Source organism: Arachis hypogaea, chromosome 15 (assembly GCF_003086295.3).
Source record: "Arachis hypogaea cultivar Tifrunner chromosome 15, arahy.Tifrunner.gnm2.J5K5, whole genome shotgun sequence".
NCBI classification, from domain to species: Eukaryota; Viridiplantae; Streptophyta; class Magnoliopsida; order Fabales; family Fabaceae; genus Arachis; species Arachis hypogaea.
In genome coordinates this window covers 28,881,658-28,900,421 of record NC_092050.1, presented here as the reverse complement: position 1 = coordinate 28,900,421, position 18,764 = coordinate 28,881,658, and the positions used below count along the sequence as shown (strand labels likewise).

General features: G+C 40.8%; 1 protein-coding gene across 2 annotated transcripts; it reads left to right on the top strand.

The window, feature by feature from the left end:
* Positions 1 to 5,836: 5,836 nt before the first annotated feature.
* LOC112750084 (uncharacterized) lies at positions 5,837 to 17,946 on the top strand. 2 transcript variants are annotated; one of them, XM_072218947.1, is made up of 19 exons: positions 5,837 to 6,636; positions 6,848 to 7,303; positions 7,395 to 7,677; positions 8,576 to 8,794; positions 13,237 to 13,295; positions 13,888 to 14,025; positions 14,945 to 15,019; positions 15,092 to 15,175; positions 15,263 to 15,324; positions 15,474 to 15,543; positions 15,808 to 15,883; positions 15,991 to 16,121; positions 16,553 to 16,612; positions 16,748 to 16,822; positions 16,907 to 17,011; positions 17,084 to 17,179; positions 17,274 to 17,354; positions 17,439 to 17,540; positions 17,639 to 17,946. In XM_072218947.1, exons 2-19 carry the CDS (start codon positions 7,262 to 7,264, stop codon positions 17,705 to 17,707), a joined length of 1,827 nt encoding a protein of 608 aa, XP_072075048.1. In that variant the 5' UTR covers positions 5,837 to 6,636; positions 6,848 to 7,261; the 3' UTR covers positions 17,708 to 17,946. The 2 variants fall into 2 exon arrangements, with proteins under 2 accessions (XP_072075048.1, XP_072075049.1); XM_072218948.1 differs by lacking the exon at positions 5,837 to 6,636 and adding an exon at positions 6,701 to 6,764.
* Positions 17,947 to 18,764: the final 818 nt, after the last annotated feature.

Here is an 18,764-nt window from a genome sequence, read left to right as displayed (position 1 = left end):
CGAGGAGCAATCCTCAAGCCATTACCAGAACTCAAACCCGCGAAGCTCAACGCCCAAACTCTGGGATAGCACTCCTCCCACCCACGGGAGGATAACTAGCGACGTGCACCGCCAGGCAACTCCTGACTAACAACAGAAGGAGGACGATCGTCAGCCCGACAAGACCCGAGCACCCGATGGCCTGGGAGAAATGTCACTCCAGATAATCCAGGAACTATGGCTCAGAGTGCAACACCTCGAAGGCCGAGTCACGTCCAAAGAGCGATATCACCCAGAACATGCAAGCCAAGCAACCTCTAGGACCCGATCACACTGCGAAACCAGGAACAACAGGTCACCTGAGCGACGACACAACAAATGAAACGACCGCAGTATTTTCAGAGACCTGGAACGCTGACGTGAGAGGACGACCTGAGGCACCGTCAGGAGGCCAAACGAGCACGAAGCAAGCACGTGATAATGGGAGTCACCCCATTCACAGAGAAAATCCTGAGAGCCAAACTCCCAAAGGGATTCGACAAACCCACTGATATGAAATACGATCAGACCAAAGATCCCCAGGAACACCAAACGGCCTTCGAGGCCAAGATGAACTTAGAAGGAGCCGCCGATGCGGACCGATGCAGGGTCTTCCTGGTAACCTTAGCTGGCCCGTGATCAAATGGTTCAATGCTCTCCCCGACGGCTCTACATCTAGTTTTTACGACGTCTCCAGGAAGTTTATGGCCCAGTTCACCACCAGGATCATCAAAGCAAAACATCTCATCAGCCAACACAAAATCACCCAAAGGCAAGACGAATCCACGAGGAAATACCTCGACAGGTTCAACGATGAGTGCCTAACGGTCAACAGACTTACAGACTCGGTCGCCAGTCTTTGTCTGAGCAACGGCCTCATGAACGAAGACTTCTGAAAACACCTCACCACTAAGCTAGTCTGGACCATGCATGAGATTCAGAACGTCGCGAGGCAATATATAAACGACGAAAAGGTAAGCCAAGTCATGGCCGCCAATAAACGGCAACACGATAGCATGACACCTCGCAGTAACCCATCACCGAAAGATTCCTCGAAAGAACACTTCAAATGCACTGTCCCCAACCAACCACCCAGGGTAGGGAAGTTCACAAACTTCACACCCCTACCTACCCCCATCATAGAAATCTATCACCAAATAGTGGAATGAGGCATCCTCTCGAAGGCTCATTAACTCAAGGAACAAAATGGCGGTAACAAGAGTCTTACTGTGATTACCACCGTGGTTACAGACATAAAACTCAAGATTACTTTGACCTGAAAGACACCCTCAAGCAAGCCATCTGGGACGGAAAACTCCTGAGTTTGCTGGAATCATCAGAGAACCTAATAGAGTTGAAAGGCAGAGATCACCAGAACGCAAAGGACGCAACCCAAGGGCGATACGGCAGGCAACCCAAGAAAGCCCAAGAACCGACCCCACCATAATCGTAACCGTCATCATCAGAAAGGACGCATTGAAAAAGTCAAAATCAACACTGAAGAAGGATCTCAAAGTTCTGGCTGTAAGAAACCAAGCACTAATCTCCTCGATTCCAGCGGCGAAGACATTCTCCCCCGATGATTGCCAACACGGCACCTCGGCGGAAGATGCCTGATTCGTCATTTCAGCAAAGGTCGAAACCGGACTTGTGAAATGAATATTGGTCGACACCGGAGTTGATTCCAACATTCTCTTCCGAGGAGCTTTCGACAAGCTGGGCCTCCAATAGAAAATCTGCAAACCCACCGCAACAGGGTGAATAGACTCGGAGATAACTTTCTCAAATCGGACGGTTCCATAGTGTTACCTCTAACAATTAAAACCGGAAGTCAGAGGAAGACCATCCTATCCGAGTTCGTGGTCTTCAAGGACTCCATTGCCTACAACATCATCCTCGGAAGAAAGACAATCAACGACCTCTCTACTGTCATCTTCACCAAGTTCCTAATCATGAAGTTCTAGGTCGACAACGGCACCATCGGAACAATACACGGGGACTGAGAAATTGTGGTGGAGTGTGACAACACCAGCTTGACCCTCCACAAGAGATCCCAATACACGACAGGCATCTTCTTCGCCGACCTCGACGCACACCAAGACGGATGGCCCCAACCAGAACCAAAAGGAGACATGAAAAAAATTGCAGATAGGACAAACTAAGGAGGAATTCACATCCATGAATAAGAACCTGCCCTATGACCTGAAGGGCGACCTCGTTGAGCTCCTAAAGTGAAATAGGGACCTATTCGCATTCACCCCGGCCGACGTTCCGGGCATAGACCCTAGTCTAATGTCCCACCGTTTGGCCGTAGACCCAAAAGTCAAGCCAGTGGATCAAAGAAGAAGGAAAATGTCACCTGACCGAGCATTCGAAGTCAGAAAACAAGTCAAAGTCCTGCTCGAAGCAGGATTTATCCGAGAACTCCCTTACATGACCTGGCTAGCCAACGTCGTACTAGTCAAGAAGGCAAACGGTAACATGGACTTGAACAAAGCCTGTCCCAAAGACGCATTCCCCCTGCCAAATATTGACGGACTAGTTGACGCTGCCTCGGGACATCAATACCTCAGCTTCATGGATGCCTACTCCAGGTACAATCAAATACCCATGCACCGGCATGATGAGGTGAAAACTGCCTGTGTAACCTCCGACGACACGTATTGCTACACGGTCATGCCATTCGGGTTAAAAAGTGTCGAGCCACCTACCAGAGGCTTGTCACCAAAATCTTTCTACCTCTCCGGAACCAAGCTAGAGGTTTACATCGATGACATGCTGGCCAAAATCCAAATCGGCAAGGAGCTCATCAAAGACCTCGAACTCCTACTGGACATCTTAAGGAAACACCAAATGCGCCTCAACCTGACAAAGTGCGCTTTCAGGATGGAAGCCGAGAAGTTCCTAGGTTTCATGTTCACTCAACGGGGGTGGAGGCAAACCCAGAAAAATGCAAGGTCATTCTTGAGATGAGCAGCTCGACAAATCTCAAGGACGTCCAAAGGCTGATCGGTTGATTAGCCGCCCTTTCTCGCTTTCTCGGTGCCTCGGCCCAGAAGGCCATCCCTTTCTTCAAATTCATGAAAAATGGCATAAACTTTAAATGAGAATCTGAATGCGAGGAAGCCTTCCAACACTTTAAAAGAGTATTGGCAAAACCCCCCCTAAACTCTCCAAACCCAGGACGGGGGAGACACTTTACCTCTACTTGTCCATAACGGAGGAAGCACTAGCCGCGATGCTCGTTCGAGAAGACGAACAAAGAATACAAAGCCCTATATACTTCATAAGCAAAGTCCTCCAAAATGAGGAGGCACACTATTCTCGACTCGAAAAGCTCACCTTCACATTACTTACAGTCTCCTGACGCCTTCGACAATACTTCCAGGCCTACCCCATTACGATCCGAACCGACCAGGCGGTCAGGCAAGTGCTTTAGAAGTCGGACCTCACAGGAAGGATGCTCGCATGGTCCGTCAAATTATCACAATATCATATCAGATTCGAGTCCAAAAATGCTATTAAGGCCTAGGCTATGGCAGACTTCATAGACAAAATGACCCCAAAAAATGAGCCTGCAGAAACCTGGAAACTCCGTGTTGATGGCTCGTCGAACACCAGCTCAAGAGGAGCAGGAATAATACTAGAAAACAAGAACGGAATCGCCATAGAACAATCCATTTGACATGAATTCCCGATATCTAACAATCAAGCCGAATATGAAGTCCTCCTAGCCAGACTAACATTAGCCAAAGAAGTCGGCGCAAAAGTGGTAGCAGTCTACAGCGTCTCCCAGGTGGTCAGCACCCAAATTAACGGAGGCTACCAAATACGGGACCCCCTGCTATAGCAATACCTAGCCAAAGTAAAAGAATTGACGGCCGAGTTCGGCAGAGTAACCGTCCAACACAATCCCAGGGAACAGAATGCAAGGGCAGACTTACTCTCAAAACTAGCAAGCACCAAACCAATCCCGGAAAACCGGTCACTAATTCAAGAGGTCATCAAAACACCGTTCGTCTTAGTCACAACCTCAGTCGACCTCCCGGTCACGAGCCAGCACTCTTGGACCTTCCCAATTCTCCAATACCTCATGAACGGGACATTACCCGAAGATTCCAAGGAAGCGAAATGCTTGAAACGGGAAGCCACGAGCTACACCACAATAGCAGGGCAATTAAACAAGCGCGGACTCTCTTAGCCCCTCCTCAAGTGCATTGAACCCGGCGACACGGACTACATACTCCGTAAAATCCAAGAAAGGTGTTACGGCCACCATGTGGGAGGGAAGACCCTGGCCCAAAAGGTTATATGAGCATGATACTTTTGGCCCTCCATTATTAAGGACTCCCTCCAACTAGTCAAAAATTGCGACAAGTGCCAAATCCATGCTGACTTCCACCAGGCCGCCCCGCATCAACTCAGTATCATAGCGGCAGATCAGCCTTTCGGAACCTAGGGAATCGTTCTTGTTGGTCCCTTCCCCACGGCTCCTTGACTTCTCCGATACCTCATCGTTGTCATCGACTACTACACTAAGTGGATCGAGGCCGAGCCCTTGGCCTCCATCACGGCCACCCAGTGCCGAAAGTTCTTCTGGAGACACGTCATAACCCGATTTGGAATCCTAGAAATCTTAATCTCAGACAATGGGACCCAATTTGCGAACAAACGGTTCAAAGAATTCCTGGAAAGAGTCGACATCTCCCAACGGTTCAGCTCGGTAGAGCATCCATAGACAAACAGGTAAGTAGAAGCGGCCAACAAAATAATAGTGAAAGGAATCAAGAATCGGCTAGACAAGGCTAAAGGACTATCGGATTGACGAGCTTGGATCCATCCTTTGGTCGTACTGGACCTCCCCTCAAGCCTCAACCAGAGAGATCCCCTTTCGGCTAACGTACGGCCTAGAGGCCATCATTCTGGTAGAAATTTGGGAACGCAGCCACGAAGAACCATGGGAGGACACGACGAGGAAGTAGAACGGGAGTTCACGGATGGGGTCAAGAGCATAGCACACCTACGGGAGCTAGTCCTAAAGTAGAGGATAAGCCTAAGATACAATCGCAGTACGGTGCGACGGGACTTCGGAGCGGGAGAACTCGTCTTACGGTGAAACGACATCGGTCTCCCCACCCCCGGAGAAGGGAAGCTCACGCCCAATTGGGAGGGCCCTTAACGGATCAGAGCGGTAATCAGGAAAGGAGCTTACAAACTCAGGCGATTAGATGGGACCAAACTCCCGAGATCCTAGAATGCCACCAACTTGTAGCGCTACTACACGTAGAAGCATCCTCCCAAACGAGGAGATCGAGGTTGTTTAGATTATCTTTATTCGATTTTTCTTTTTTTTTTTGCTGTTTCCTCTTTTTCATTGTTTAAGTTCACTTACTATGTTTTTTTTTTTTGGGTACTCTTTCCTACGGACATCGGGAGGTTTTAATGAGGCCCAAATTTTAAATAAAATTTCTTTTAAACAATTTTCCGACGTTTTGCCCCAACCAAATGGCACGAACTAAAACACGGCTACACCCAGGGACCGATCACTCCCGAATCCAAAAAATACGAATATCCACGACATAAATAAAAACTAACACATCCCATAAAGAGGCCCATTACCTACAAACGGTCCACCAAGAAATCTCAAAATATTCATAACAAGTAAAATGCCAAAACAGCTCCATATCAATAAACGAGCAAAGTCATAGCCAAACAAACGGCTACAAAATAGTGTCATGAAAACGGCCTACAAACTTAAAGAAATATTACAAAAGAAAATTCACTATAAATTTACAATCTGACCATCCTTAATAGTCTTGAACGCCCTTTTTACGGAGACGTCTATACCCGGAGCAAGGACCAGGACTTGGGCCCTCATAATCTCTTCGGCAGCCGAGATTGTGCCCTTAACATCTTCCAATATAGATCCCCTTTCTCCTTCTTCAACTTCGCCACCTTGGCCTTCAAAGCCTCCGCTTTAGACAATAACACGGTGGCTTTGGACTCAGCATCGGAGGAGCGCTTACGCTCACTAGCAAGCTGAGTGAGGAGAGAAGTTTCAACTCCGGAAAGACGGAGAAGCTCAACACTAGCATTCTCGGCATCTTTCGCTGCCTTTAGCCGAATGGCCTCCGCCACCTCCAACTCCCCCTTCATCTTCCCGACCTTCGCCTGAGATTGGCGAATCTTGCTATCGAGAAGACCTACCTGAGCCAACACCGGCTCCGCCTTGCGAACGATAACGGCAATACAGAGAAGAGCTCGATATGACGACCTCGTTTGACCAGCGACGTCACAGTCGAAGTACTCCTCGGTACTCAGGAGGAGGTACTGGTCAATAAAGGCCGGAGCATCAAATCCCCGATCCATCACTGACGGGACCGGTCCCTCCTCCTCCAAGTTCTCACCACTGCTACCATCTGCTGACCTCCTCGGCTTCCGACTCACTTCAACGACCGGAACCACGACCACCCGCTCCTCAGGCCAGGTGAAGCATGACCCCCACCTTGGGCTAAGACCATCTCCTGAGAAACGGTCCGGGAATCCGCCTGAGGACGGAGCTACCCCTCCTTCCGTGGTCTCCATCTGTATTGTGGTTTGCCTGCTACGTTCTTTCTTGTCAGTTTCTACTTGGATTCTACCCTTTCTCACCATATCGCTGAATGACCCCTTTTTTTCCCCTTCACTCTATCTTCTTCAGTCTCTACCATCCATTCCTCTTCTCTTGGTGTGAGGGTTGAGTCGTGGTTGCCTATATATTCTTGTCCCTCTACTTCTACCCTTACTTTCTTCCCCGCTTTGAGTATCTGATTGTTGTTTCTTCCTGCAGCATCATCTGGAGTATGTGATCTGGAGTGTCCTCCCCCGACGTAACCGCCCCTCATGAGGCTAAATGGATGCCTGGGCCAATTTTCATAAACCATGAAAATAGACCTGGTTGAGCCCACTTATCTTGGACTCGAGTCAGGCCGAATCGCCCCATAAAGCCCAAACCACCAACGCTTTTCAATCTCACTTACTGGTATAGCCGTAGTTTATAATGGAAATTGGAGAGAACGACGACACTGATAACTGATATCTTACTAATACTAGCTACCAAGCTACCTTCTTCCCACTCTTCCTTTTTTTTCTCTGCACTTTTCAGTTCTCTCACTTCCACTTCCACCAAGCAAAGCCTCTCCGGTGAAATCAATAATCACTGCGTCGAATCTATGCTTCTTCATTTCTCATAATCCTCCTACTTATGGCCTTCACTTCCACTCTCTCTCTCTACTCTCACCCTCAAGTAATAACTAACTCTCTAACTACCATAACTTACCGTTTCTTCTTCCTCATATTCTACAAAACCCTAACGCTTTCGCTCTTTCTATATGCAGGTTCGTCGCTGCCGCCACCGCCGACTGCAATCGCTGCCGCTGACTGCAGCCGGTTTGGGCAAGCTCACACTGCTTCCGATTTGGAGAACGCGTGCAGCCTCCAGAGCGCGGTTTGGATGCTTCGTCGTTAAGGCCTCTTCCAGCGTGGAAGGAACTCCGGCTCGTTCCACCGGTTCTCGCAGGGTCTACCGCCGGTCTCAGGCCACCGCGGCGCCAATTGCCCCTCTGAAACGAGTTGCTGACTTTGTTGCTCCATTTGGATTGATTTTCGCCATCTCTTTTGGTATCCCTTACATAGTTTCCATTTATTCCTTTGTTGTTGTAGTTGTTGTTTTTATTTTTTATTTATTTTTGGGTGCATTTTTTCTTTCTATTGTAATTTGGTGAGTCTTGGTGAGTTCATATTGTTGCTTCTACAATTATATGACACATTGTCCTTACAACCTATGGAATTGACATTTGTTTTTGGAGGGAAAAAAGAAAGACGAAAGAATCATAGGGTAAGGTAAAGGAAAGGGTAAGGGTAAGGGTAACGTATATATCAAAAAGTACTTTGCTTATTTCGTAACATTTCCGAAACATATACTACCTCCGTCCCAAATAGTTGTGTATATAGCGGACCTTAAGTAGTGGGGGCAATGCTTAGTTGTGTTTGATTCATGAGTGAACAGAAAAGGTGGAAAACATAATTTTTTTTTTCAGAAAAATGTCATAGACTCATGGAAGGTACCAAAGAAGAATAACATTTATCAATTTCTTATATTATTTTACTCATATTGACGAAAAGGTTAAAAAAATTAAACTGAAGAACAAAATTATATGATGCATTGTTTTAGTATCAGATGGTATTTAATTAAGTATTTAATGCAGTATCTGTAGGGTAGCATGTCGTGCGTTCTTATGGAGGCTTTGACTTTCCTTGTTGTTTTTATACATCTGTTAATCTTGCCTGCAATTTTAATTCTTTATCCGCTACTACACCAAAAAAAAAGGAACAAAATCCTCATTGAAGCTCTGCTACATGATATCCCACAGGGAATGTTTTTGAGCTTCTTAGTAATGAGCAGTGTTTTGTAGATATTAATATGTTTCTTTACTTTTTTGTCTACTGGTTGTGATTGCAAGCATGCATTATTTGTTAAATTTCATATTGGTGATACTAATTTGTTTCCAGCTTACAGTTGTTTGGAAAGTAGTGGAGAAGATTCTTTACCCAACTCCAAAGCGATTGGAATCATCACCTGTCGAAGGCCAATCTGCTTCACAAGGAGTGAAATGGTCTATTGCTGCTGGCACCAATTTGTTATCCCAGCTAGGTGCAAAGATTGAAAGGCAATCTAAGCAGAAGCTGAATGAGTTTGCTCGAGAACTGAGGTCATTTCCAAGTATTGATATGTCAGGTATGTTGGGTGTGTTGACATAAGAAAGAATAGTCATTATTCATTGCTCAAACCAAAATCTTCATTGGTACATTTTAACCCAAAAAAATTAAAAATAAAAAACAATTAAGTTCAGTTGAAAGTTTTATGAATATCTTAATTTTCACACACTAATCTAGTGGATTTGGAGCTTCCGTTTCAGGAATTAATCTGGTTTTGAAATCCATTTTTTACGCTATTTAGATATCCACTAATTCTCTTAAACTTTATTTTAATTTTTTATTATTTGATTGACAATCATACTCTTCATTACTTGGCTGTTTTACATATTTTAAATAAGATAATTGAGTAATTATCCAAACAAAATGGATTCGATTAGTTGTTCAGGTATCGGTAACATGGAATTTATTTTCTAAACCTGTCCTAAGCTCCAAACTTGTGAATAGATTTCTAAATAAAACATTTACACGTTTTAAGAACTTCTAACATGAGATGAGAGATTTCAAGCTTTATTGTTGTTGACTCTATTGTAACTGAGGTTGGAGTTGAGCCTTTTTCGATTCCTAAAAGCTAAAGCTATTGGAAATTTTTGTTGCATGACATACTATTATAACCTATCTCCTGCAGATGTACTGTGTCACTAACATTGTATTTCAAATGTCATGCATTTTACGTGAGAGAGTGCATTGAATCCCACAGTGGGTTGATATATGGTTCAAGTTCCCTCTTTATTGATGTGAGCATCAGATCATGCTTCTGCTTTGGGCTAACTTGAAGGATTGAATTAGGTTTGTTGAAATGAGATATTAACTACATTGAAACCAGGCATACATAGTAACTAGTTGTATAGAAACTAAGCATTCTGTTGAAAGTCAGCATGTAGTTAGTAGTTTGTAACTTAGTATTTATGATAGTAGTTGATAGATATCTGTACATATATCCCTTTTGGATGAAATGAAATAACACGAGTTCTTTCTCTTACTTCCTCTACATTAACATGGTATCTAGAGCCTAGAGAGAAAATTCATTGTGCACCATGAGAGGATCCACGGACCTCTTTTGAAAAACTTCCAGAACCGTATATCTTTCCGGCCACTGGAGCATCCCCTGCCTTGTTCCTCTATCTCCAGCAGCCCAAACAACCCCTTCCGGCTTCTATTAGAACAGTTTACTCTGTCGGCCAATCTGACAAAAAATCACATCATCATCCTTGACTTGTCCTGGGATGCCCAACCTTGTCAACAGTGTTGCTGTTTTGCTATTTGTGACTTTCCGTTTTTGCCCCTGGGCATGTTCTTTCTGTGTTGCTGATATATTTTTTGTCTCCATGGCTACTACTATTTCTACTGCTACCTATGCTGGTACCTCTTGCCATGGACAAACTTGATGAAGTAATTATGATTCTTGGGCCATGGATATCGAGTTGTACTTAATCGGCTAGGATTATGTAGAACATCTCACCGAAAAGACTGAAGAAATTGTTGCCACTGATTGTGCCAAGTGGATTAATAATGATGGCCAACTTTGTAGGATTATCAAGAATACCATTCATTCTTCTATTAAACAGATTTTTCGTGCACACGTCACTTGTGAAGCTGTTTGGACGCAGGCAAATGCACTTTGCACTAATGATACAAGTCGTTTGTATGGGGTTTGTCAAAAGATGATGAGCATTGGTTCCCCTTGTTAGATTGATGGTCCTATGTTTGCATACCTAGGAAAGATGCATGGTACTCTCCATGATTTCAATGAGTTATTGCCTCCTGCCACTTCCCAAGAAAAGATTTAGAATAACGAAGCACGTTCTTTATGCCCATGGCATTGTATGAATTACCTCCTGAGTATGATTTAATTCTTGGTTCCCCCACTATTTCGTTCCTTAATGTGGTTTGATCTTCATTACTTTGGGTTTCTGCTAAACATTCAGTTGAACTACCAATGTATCAACATCCATTGATGTTTTCTGCTCTTAAGTCTTACCTCACAAGTCACAACCTCAAACTTGGGGTTCTTCCCAAAATAAGGGGAAGGAAAAAAAGGGGGGGGGGGGGGGGAGGATTGGCTGACATTGATGATTAAAATGATTTCCTGGAATGATCAGCTATCTCCATTTCTCATGTTGATTTTTCTGGAATGGTTCGAGTCGAATCATTGGCGTCGGATATGAGTCCAATGGCCTTTACATTCTTTCTTTGCCTCGTGTTTACAACCACTCCACCACTAACCCTCTCATAATCCATGCTCAGTTAGGCCATCCCAGCCTCTCCAATCTTAAGACACCCTAGCCACTCTAGCTTATCTAGTCTATCATGCGAGTTGTGTCAACTTGGGAAACATAACAGTAGTTATTTTCTAAGTGACAATAAACGTGCATTGTCACCTTTTGCTTTGGTCCATCAGATATTTGGGGTCCTAGTCAGATCGTGTCCACTTTAGGATTCAAGCATTTTGACTTTTATTGATAATTATTCCCATAGTACTTGATTATTTTAATAAAAATTGGGTTGAGTTGTTTTCCACCTTTACTAAGTTCTGTAAAGAAATGCAAACTCAATTTGGTGTTCCAATACATACATTGCATAGTGACAATGCTAAAGAATACATATCTTATTAATTTCAAAATTTTATGGCGTCTCATGGTGTCTTTCATCAAACATCATGTGCTCATACCCCTCAACAAAATAGGTTGGCTGAAGGCAAAAATTGTCATATAATTTAGACCACTAGGACTCTTTTTCTTCATTATCATGTTCCTTCTTATTTTTTGAGGAGATGCTTTCCTCTCTGCATACTATTTCATTAATCACATGCCCTCTTCAATTTTAAGTCATAAGTCCTCACACTTGGTTTGTTTTCCTCACACTCCCATGCATTGTCTTCCTCCCCATATCTTTGGCTTTCATTGTTTTGTCCAACAATCTTACCCTAGAACTTGACAAACTTTCCACAAGGTCCCTCAAATGTGTTTTTCTTGGGTATGCTAGGTCTCCAAAGGTTTTTCTTGGATATTTAGAGTAACATTATTTGATTATGATCCCCTATTTTACCCATGGCTACAAAACATCATAATCCTCTTCCTCGTAGCCCAACACCTGTCTCCCACTCATCCACCTTGCATTCAAATCTATCATCGTTGGACTCATGCCCGTCCTGCTGCACCTGTGCCCAAACGACACAGATATTTCACATAGGCTATTCCAAACTCACCTTCGATGTCAACTCCTTTATCAATTTTGATCCAGCCTACTGAGTTTGAACTCCTTATTGGCATTTGAAAAGGTATATGTTTGGCCTGAAATTCTTCTCCATATTATGTTGCTTTGAGTTATCACTGTATCTCTCCAGGATACTATACTTGTGCGTCATCTTTGACTTGTGTCTCTTCCTAAAAATCTGGGTGAAGCCCTATCTCATCCCGGGTGGAGAGAAGCCATGCTTGATGAAATGTCTACGCTTTAGGAGAATGATACTTGGGAACTCACCTCTTTTTCATACATGAAATCTGTGGTTGGTTGTTGGTGGGTTTATATCGTGAATATTCTCAAAGCTCATTTAGTTGCCAAAGGATTTGGCCTCATGGTGACACATTTTCTCCTGTGGCCAAGATGGCCTTTGTTTGTCTTTTCCTCACAATCACCACAATTTGTCATTGGCCACTATATCGATTAGATATCAAAAATGCTTTTCTTCGTGATTCATGAAGCAACCACCTGAGTTTGTTACTCGGGGAGTCTTCTAGCCTAGTTTCTCGCCTTCGGAAATCAATTTATATACTTAAGAATCTTTGAGTTTGGTTTGGAAGATTTTCCATTATAGTTAAGCAATTTGGCATGATGCAAAGCAAAAAGATCACTCTGCTTACTATCGCCACACTCCTCGAGGATGTAAATATCTAATTGTGTACGCTAATTATATTGTTATTACGGGCAGTGACAATGACAATATAACTTGTAATAAACAACAGTTATGTCACCACTTGACCAATTGACTAATATCTCTTAACTTAGGCAAGAGGTCCCATAATAAGTTATTTATGTAACAAGCTTGGTACATATGATCTATATACTCAAGCTTGAGACGGAATGTTGATAATCAGCAAGTAGTTGGTAGTTAGTAACTTACTGTTTATGATAGTAGTTGATAGATATTTGTATATATACCCCTTCTAGATGAAATGAAATAATACGAGTTCTTCCTCTTATTTCCTCTAATCAACACATTCACAGAAATTATCTCTCATTTATTGTAACTTCTGATTATAGTCTGTTAGGCTCTTGTAACAGAAAGAAGTTTCAATTATCGCAGTTTTTTCTCGGTCGTTACACCTAGGCCATTGTCCAATCTCAATTTTAATACACTCAAGGCACTTGACGCTACTATTTTAAAGCAAGGGTACTATTGAAACTTGAAAGAACTAAGTAAATTAAAGCCAAAATTCAATGATCATATGTTTAATTTGATAGGACGGAACTTCGGCGATGAAGGGTTATTCTTTCTTGCTGAGAGCTTGGCATACAACCAGGTACAGTTATCCTTCTTTATATCATTGCTTTCTTATATTGCTGGGTAATTTTTGCTCACTGATATGCTTGCAAATTTCAATTGTACTTACAAATACTTACAATAGTGTGCATTTGTCCACATGTATTGTTAGAGTAGTTGTTTACATGATATAATAAATTTACTAATAGCTGAATTAATTATTAATTGCTATCTTTGAGAACCAAACATAGATGTCACTTAAGATTGATCCAGTAATATGCTTTTTCCTCATTAAATAATGGTGGCATGTGTTAATGTTATTGTAGTTGATGATGATGATGATGTAGATACATAGATATTGGCAGCAACTATGTAGTTGTAAATTGTAATTGAAAATGCTTGACTATAAGTATCACTTGTAAGTTTTGATGTTTAAGTTTTCTGTTGATAAAATAGAATATTTTATGAAAACCTGTATTTTTCATGATAATTTTGCAAGTCCTGTCCTGCTTATATCATGTTCTCTTGATGGAAGTCAGATTTAGGTTCATTCTTGATTTGTCATGTATATTTCACAAAGATAGACTTTTTTGCTATTGCTCTGCACGTCCTTAGACATACTTTCTATATAGATTGTGGAGGAAGTGAGTTTTGCAGCAAATGGAATAACTGCAGCTGGGTTGAAAGCTTTTGATGGTGTTCTTCAATCAAACATTGCATTGAAGATTCTTGATCTTTCAGGAAACCCTGTTGGAGATGAAGGAGTTAAGGTTAGTACCAGTAGTCTGATTTTTTATTATGTTATCTTGATACTTGTTGGTACTACTTTGACATGGACTAATTATGAAACTCTTCGATGAAAATGCAGTTCTCAGTTTGTTTGCTTTTTCTTTCCTTTACTATAAACTATGCTAATTCAAAAATTTGTAAGTAACCTTTCAACACGTGACACTATTTATAAACTCAGATAATTTGAAAGGAGAGAGACATGTAGGGGCATCATCTAAACTATGTCTTAGTTTAATTCATTCTAGAGAACATCAAGCTCCTTGTCCTTAAAAAAGAACTTAAAACAGTTGCAATTTTGTATTGTAACCTCAATTATTTTCTCCTATTGTTTCATTGCATTGCAGATTAAGTCACGTTTAGCATAGCATCTTCTTTGGTTTCGTTATGCTTTTGCAATTAAATATGGTATTGGGTATTATCCGAAAAATATAGCCAAGATTGTTATTGGAGCTTGATTCTTTAATGGATCAATTCACTTTTCAATATAGCATAGCTATTTTTATTCGAACCTGTCTTGTCTTTTTTATGGTTAGTTGACTTGTTGGTCTACTCAAGTGAAATAGTAGATTTTTTGAAGCTTGACATGTATAGTCTATGACACTATGTGCTTTTATTGGTACTTTATTTACTAGAAATCTAGAATATTTTCATATATTTTTTCCTTCTACGGTTAAGCATCTTGAACTGAATATCAAGAATCTTATGGCTTGCTTAACTAACCATGATGGTGATATTCCGAGACTTATTATTAGAGATATTTTTTAGATATATTTATTACCCACTCTTCCTCTCTTATGCCAAGAAAAGAAGAAAATAAAAGAGGGGAAAAAAATGTTAGCAAGTATTCTTGATTGTTGTCATACATTAGGTATTAATGTTGTGCCATATCCTTGTTTGCAGTGCTTATGTGACATACTGGTGGATAACTCTGGCATTGAGAAGCTCCAGCTAAACAGTACTGACTTGGGTGATGAGGTACGAATTGATAACTATGATTCATTGAATGTTTGCTACATTTCTCTGAGGATTGCGTCTTGTGTTATGCAGGGGGCAAAAGCTATCGCAGAAATGTTGAAGAAGAATTCTAGTTTGCGGGTTATCGAACTTAACAACAATATGATTGAATATTCTGTATGTAATATGCATAAGCTTGTCCTTAAGACTGTAGAGCCAGTGCCAAAAATCTTAATGTAATTTGTTTAATGAAAATGGAGGTAGGGATTTTCAAGTTTGGCTGGAGCACTTCTTGAAAATAACAGCTTACGCAATATCCATCTCAAGTAAGTAAAAATTTTTACAATATGTTTTCTGCAAGAAAATCCTTTGATTTTGTAATATTCCCATACTCACACAGAAAAAATAAAAATAAAAAAAGTAAGTTCTATTCCTTTTTATTTTGAAAATTTTCTGACATTATTACTTTTTAAAGTGGCAATTATGGTGGCGCTTTGGGGGCTAATGCATTGGCTAAAGCACTTGAGGGCAACAAGTCTTTAAGGGTACCATTATTTTATTTTTGACCAAATGTAATGCCCACATTTACAATTAGGTCCATTTGTGTTTTTCAATTCCAAAATATACATCTTCTGTACATAATCATATTCTGAATTTCTTAAGAGAGCAGCACCAATTGTAAGTCTTACCAATAAAATGTGGAGTGTTTATGTTGCTTGCTTCTTTATATATTGTCTTTTTACAACAAAAAAATATTTGACTATCTCATGCATTACATAGGCATGATTTACTCCAAATGTTTTGGGCAGGAGCTTCATCTGCATGGAAATTCTATTGGTGATGAAGGAGTCCGTTCTTTGATGACAGGATTATCTATCTATAAAGGTCAAACTATCTGTTGTGATGATTTCTAAATATTAACTGTGTCCTTCTTACTTGAATAATTCCATGGTAACACTTTACAAGCAGTTGACAGGTTATTTGTTTTTCAGGGAAACTTGCAATTCTGGACATTGGAAACAACTCAATAACAGCTAAAGGTGCGGTCCATGTTGCTGAGTATATCAGGAAGAGCAAGAGCATTCTATGGTTGAACCTTTACATGAATGACATTGGTGATGAGGTATTATCTCAATTGTCCACCTATTCCCAGTGTTTGATACTTTGATCATCACCAATCTTGTGAAAACTGTTTAACATAGTCCAAGTCTTGCAACTAATAGAATTGTTAAGATGCAATAGTATATGATATGTGATATCATAGCATCTTAAAATCATCTATTACTGCTGACTGTGAATTACCATATAAACTGTCAAAAGTAAAGATTCTCGTCATCTTTCAAATGCATGAGCTGCAAAACATTAACACAACAAAAGGAAAGGTGGGGTGGGGGACTCTTTTTAGAGTGACTTCCACTCTGAAATTTTGTTTTTCCCTATGTAATAACTGAAACAATTAACTGCAGTAAAATTAATAAGTCTTCTAGAGTTACATATTTAGAGGCCAATATGTGTCCTCAACTACTCATTATATTGAATGGGTTAAATCGTCAGGGAGCGGAAAAAATTGCAGATGCTTTGAAGGAAAACCGTTCCATAACGACAATAGATCTGGTAAGAATACTTATACCAGTTAATTTATATATCTTTATCCCGCATCATTCCTCCCTCTGGCATGGCTTTAGCAACTCAAAAGAATGAGGGAACATCATTTCTTGGGACATGACTTGGCTGAGTTAATATTTACAGGGTGGAAACAACATTCACGCTGTTGGAGTGACTTCTATTGCTAAAGTTTTGAAAGATAATTCAGTTATTACCACTGTAAGCCTCGACAGCTTCATGTCCTGGTTCTATTTTTTGTCTTCAGTTGTTTGTTCTGACAAACATTTTATGTCTCGTTCATAGTTAGAACTTAGTTATAATCCCATTGGGGCAGATGGAGCCAATGCTTTGGCTGAGGTTCTGAAGTTTCATGGAAACGTAAAAACACTTAAGCTTGGTTGGTGCCAGGTAACCTTTTTCACCTTGAACTAATGTAAACTTTTTGTAGTGACTTATATTTCTAATAAGATGCCTTTCCAGATAGGAGCAAAGGGAGCAGAATCCATTGCAGATGCTTTAAAATATAATACTACAATTGAAACTCTGGACCTGCGAGCAAATGGACTAAGAGATGATGTTTGTAAACAGTACCTTGAATCAATTCCCCCTTCTTTCCTATTATTTTTGCGTTGGTTATCTTAGGCTGATTTTTATGAATTGACTATTGCAGGGTGCACTCTGCCTGGCTCGCAGCTTGAAAGTGGTTAATGAAGCTTTAACCTCTCTAGACTTGGGATTTAATGAAATAAGGGTATGAATTGCTCTGGTCTTCTATATTCTTTAGTTCTTGCAGAAGCTATAGCATCTCTAATTTCATATATTGATCTGATTACAGGATGATGGCGCTTTTGCTATTGCTCAAGCTCTGAAGTCAAATGAGGATGTTAATGTTACATCCATAAACATTGCGAATAACTTCCTTACAAAATTTGGGCAGGTAAATTTATCTTGTGATTTTGAATTTGCTTTTGTTGTCTACTTTTTCTTCTTTATTTATGTTTTTCATGGATCTGACTATAATAATACACATCACAGAGTGCTTTATCTGATGCAAAGGATCATGTCTATGAGATGGCGGAAAAGGAAATCAACATTTTCTACTAGAATAGACTATACTCTGCAATAAATGTTATATACCAGAGAATTTTCTTTTTTTCGAGGGTTATTTTACAAATTTTCTGTTGGAACTGGTAAGAGCTCCATTACATCAATTTTTTTAGCTCTAGCCATTCATTGAGGGAAAGTATAGAAATTTGTATCAGTATAGCCTTAATTTTTTAGATCGTGAACGGATTCCAACATTTGCCCCACTGAAGTTAATGTAGTGATTTTTTATTTTTTTATTTTTACTTCACATTTTTTTCCAATATCCCTTCCCCTTTCTATGCCTTGATTTGTTCGTTCCCTGCTTGTGTGTGCTTTTGCCTGTTGTATATCTAGACACTTCAACTGGCTTCACTTGTTCCAGTTTTTTTTCTCCTCCCATTTTTACCATTCATTAGATTTTATCATTTCATTTAAAAATAATAAATAATGGATTTGTAAATTTGCTCGTCCTAAATTCTAATCCTGAAAACCACTACCCACTTTCCAATGGAGTGACAACGAAGGAGGTGACAGCAAAGGTAAGAAGAGTGTGAGGTCTGGGTTCTATAGGAAGGAAGGGAAGAGTGGAATAATGAAAGGTGATAAAAAGAAAAAAAAAAAGGGAGAAATAAAAGTGATGTTTGCTTGCTATCGGTGATTGTTCGAGTTTAGGGAAGACTGCAGGGAAGGAAAATTAAAGTCGTCAGAGGATGAATTTCTTCAGAGGCTGCTATGTGAACGACCACGGACGCCAGACTGCCGGAGTACGAATCAAATAGTTTTTCTTAAAAAATTCGATGTTTGCTGATTTTGAAGAGTAGCATTTAGCAAAGTTGTAGAAATGTCAAATGTGTGCCAAAAAGATAATGTACATGTGTCTTCGGTTGTAGGAATGAATGTATTAGGTGCACTATGCCATTGTATGAATTTACTTTGTAGAGATTACTGGGCTTAAAAATCTACAGTAATCCTTTAATCGAACTTGATTAAGGGTTTCTTGCAAACAAAACTTGATTAAAAATTTGAGTTCTAGCGATAAAAAGGAAATTTTGTGAGTACAAAAAGAAAACTGTTG

Excerpts from the sequence above, each read along its gene's own strand:
- LOC112750084 (XM_072218947.1), top strand. The coding sequence starts at position 7,262 with ATGGCCTTCACTTCCACTCTCTCTCTCTACTCTCACCCTCAA. Across the intron at positions 16,613-16,747 it reads CCATAACGACAATAGATCTG|GGTGGAAACAACATTCACGC; the intron begins GTAAGAATACTT and ends TAATATTTACAG. Across the intron at positions 17,012-17,083 it reads TTAAGCTTGGTTGGTGCCAG|ATAGGAGCAAAGGGAGCAGA; the intron begins GTAACCTTTTTC and ends ATGCCTTTCCAG.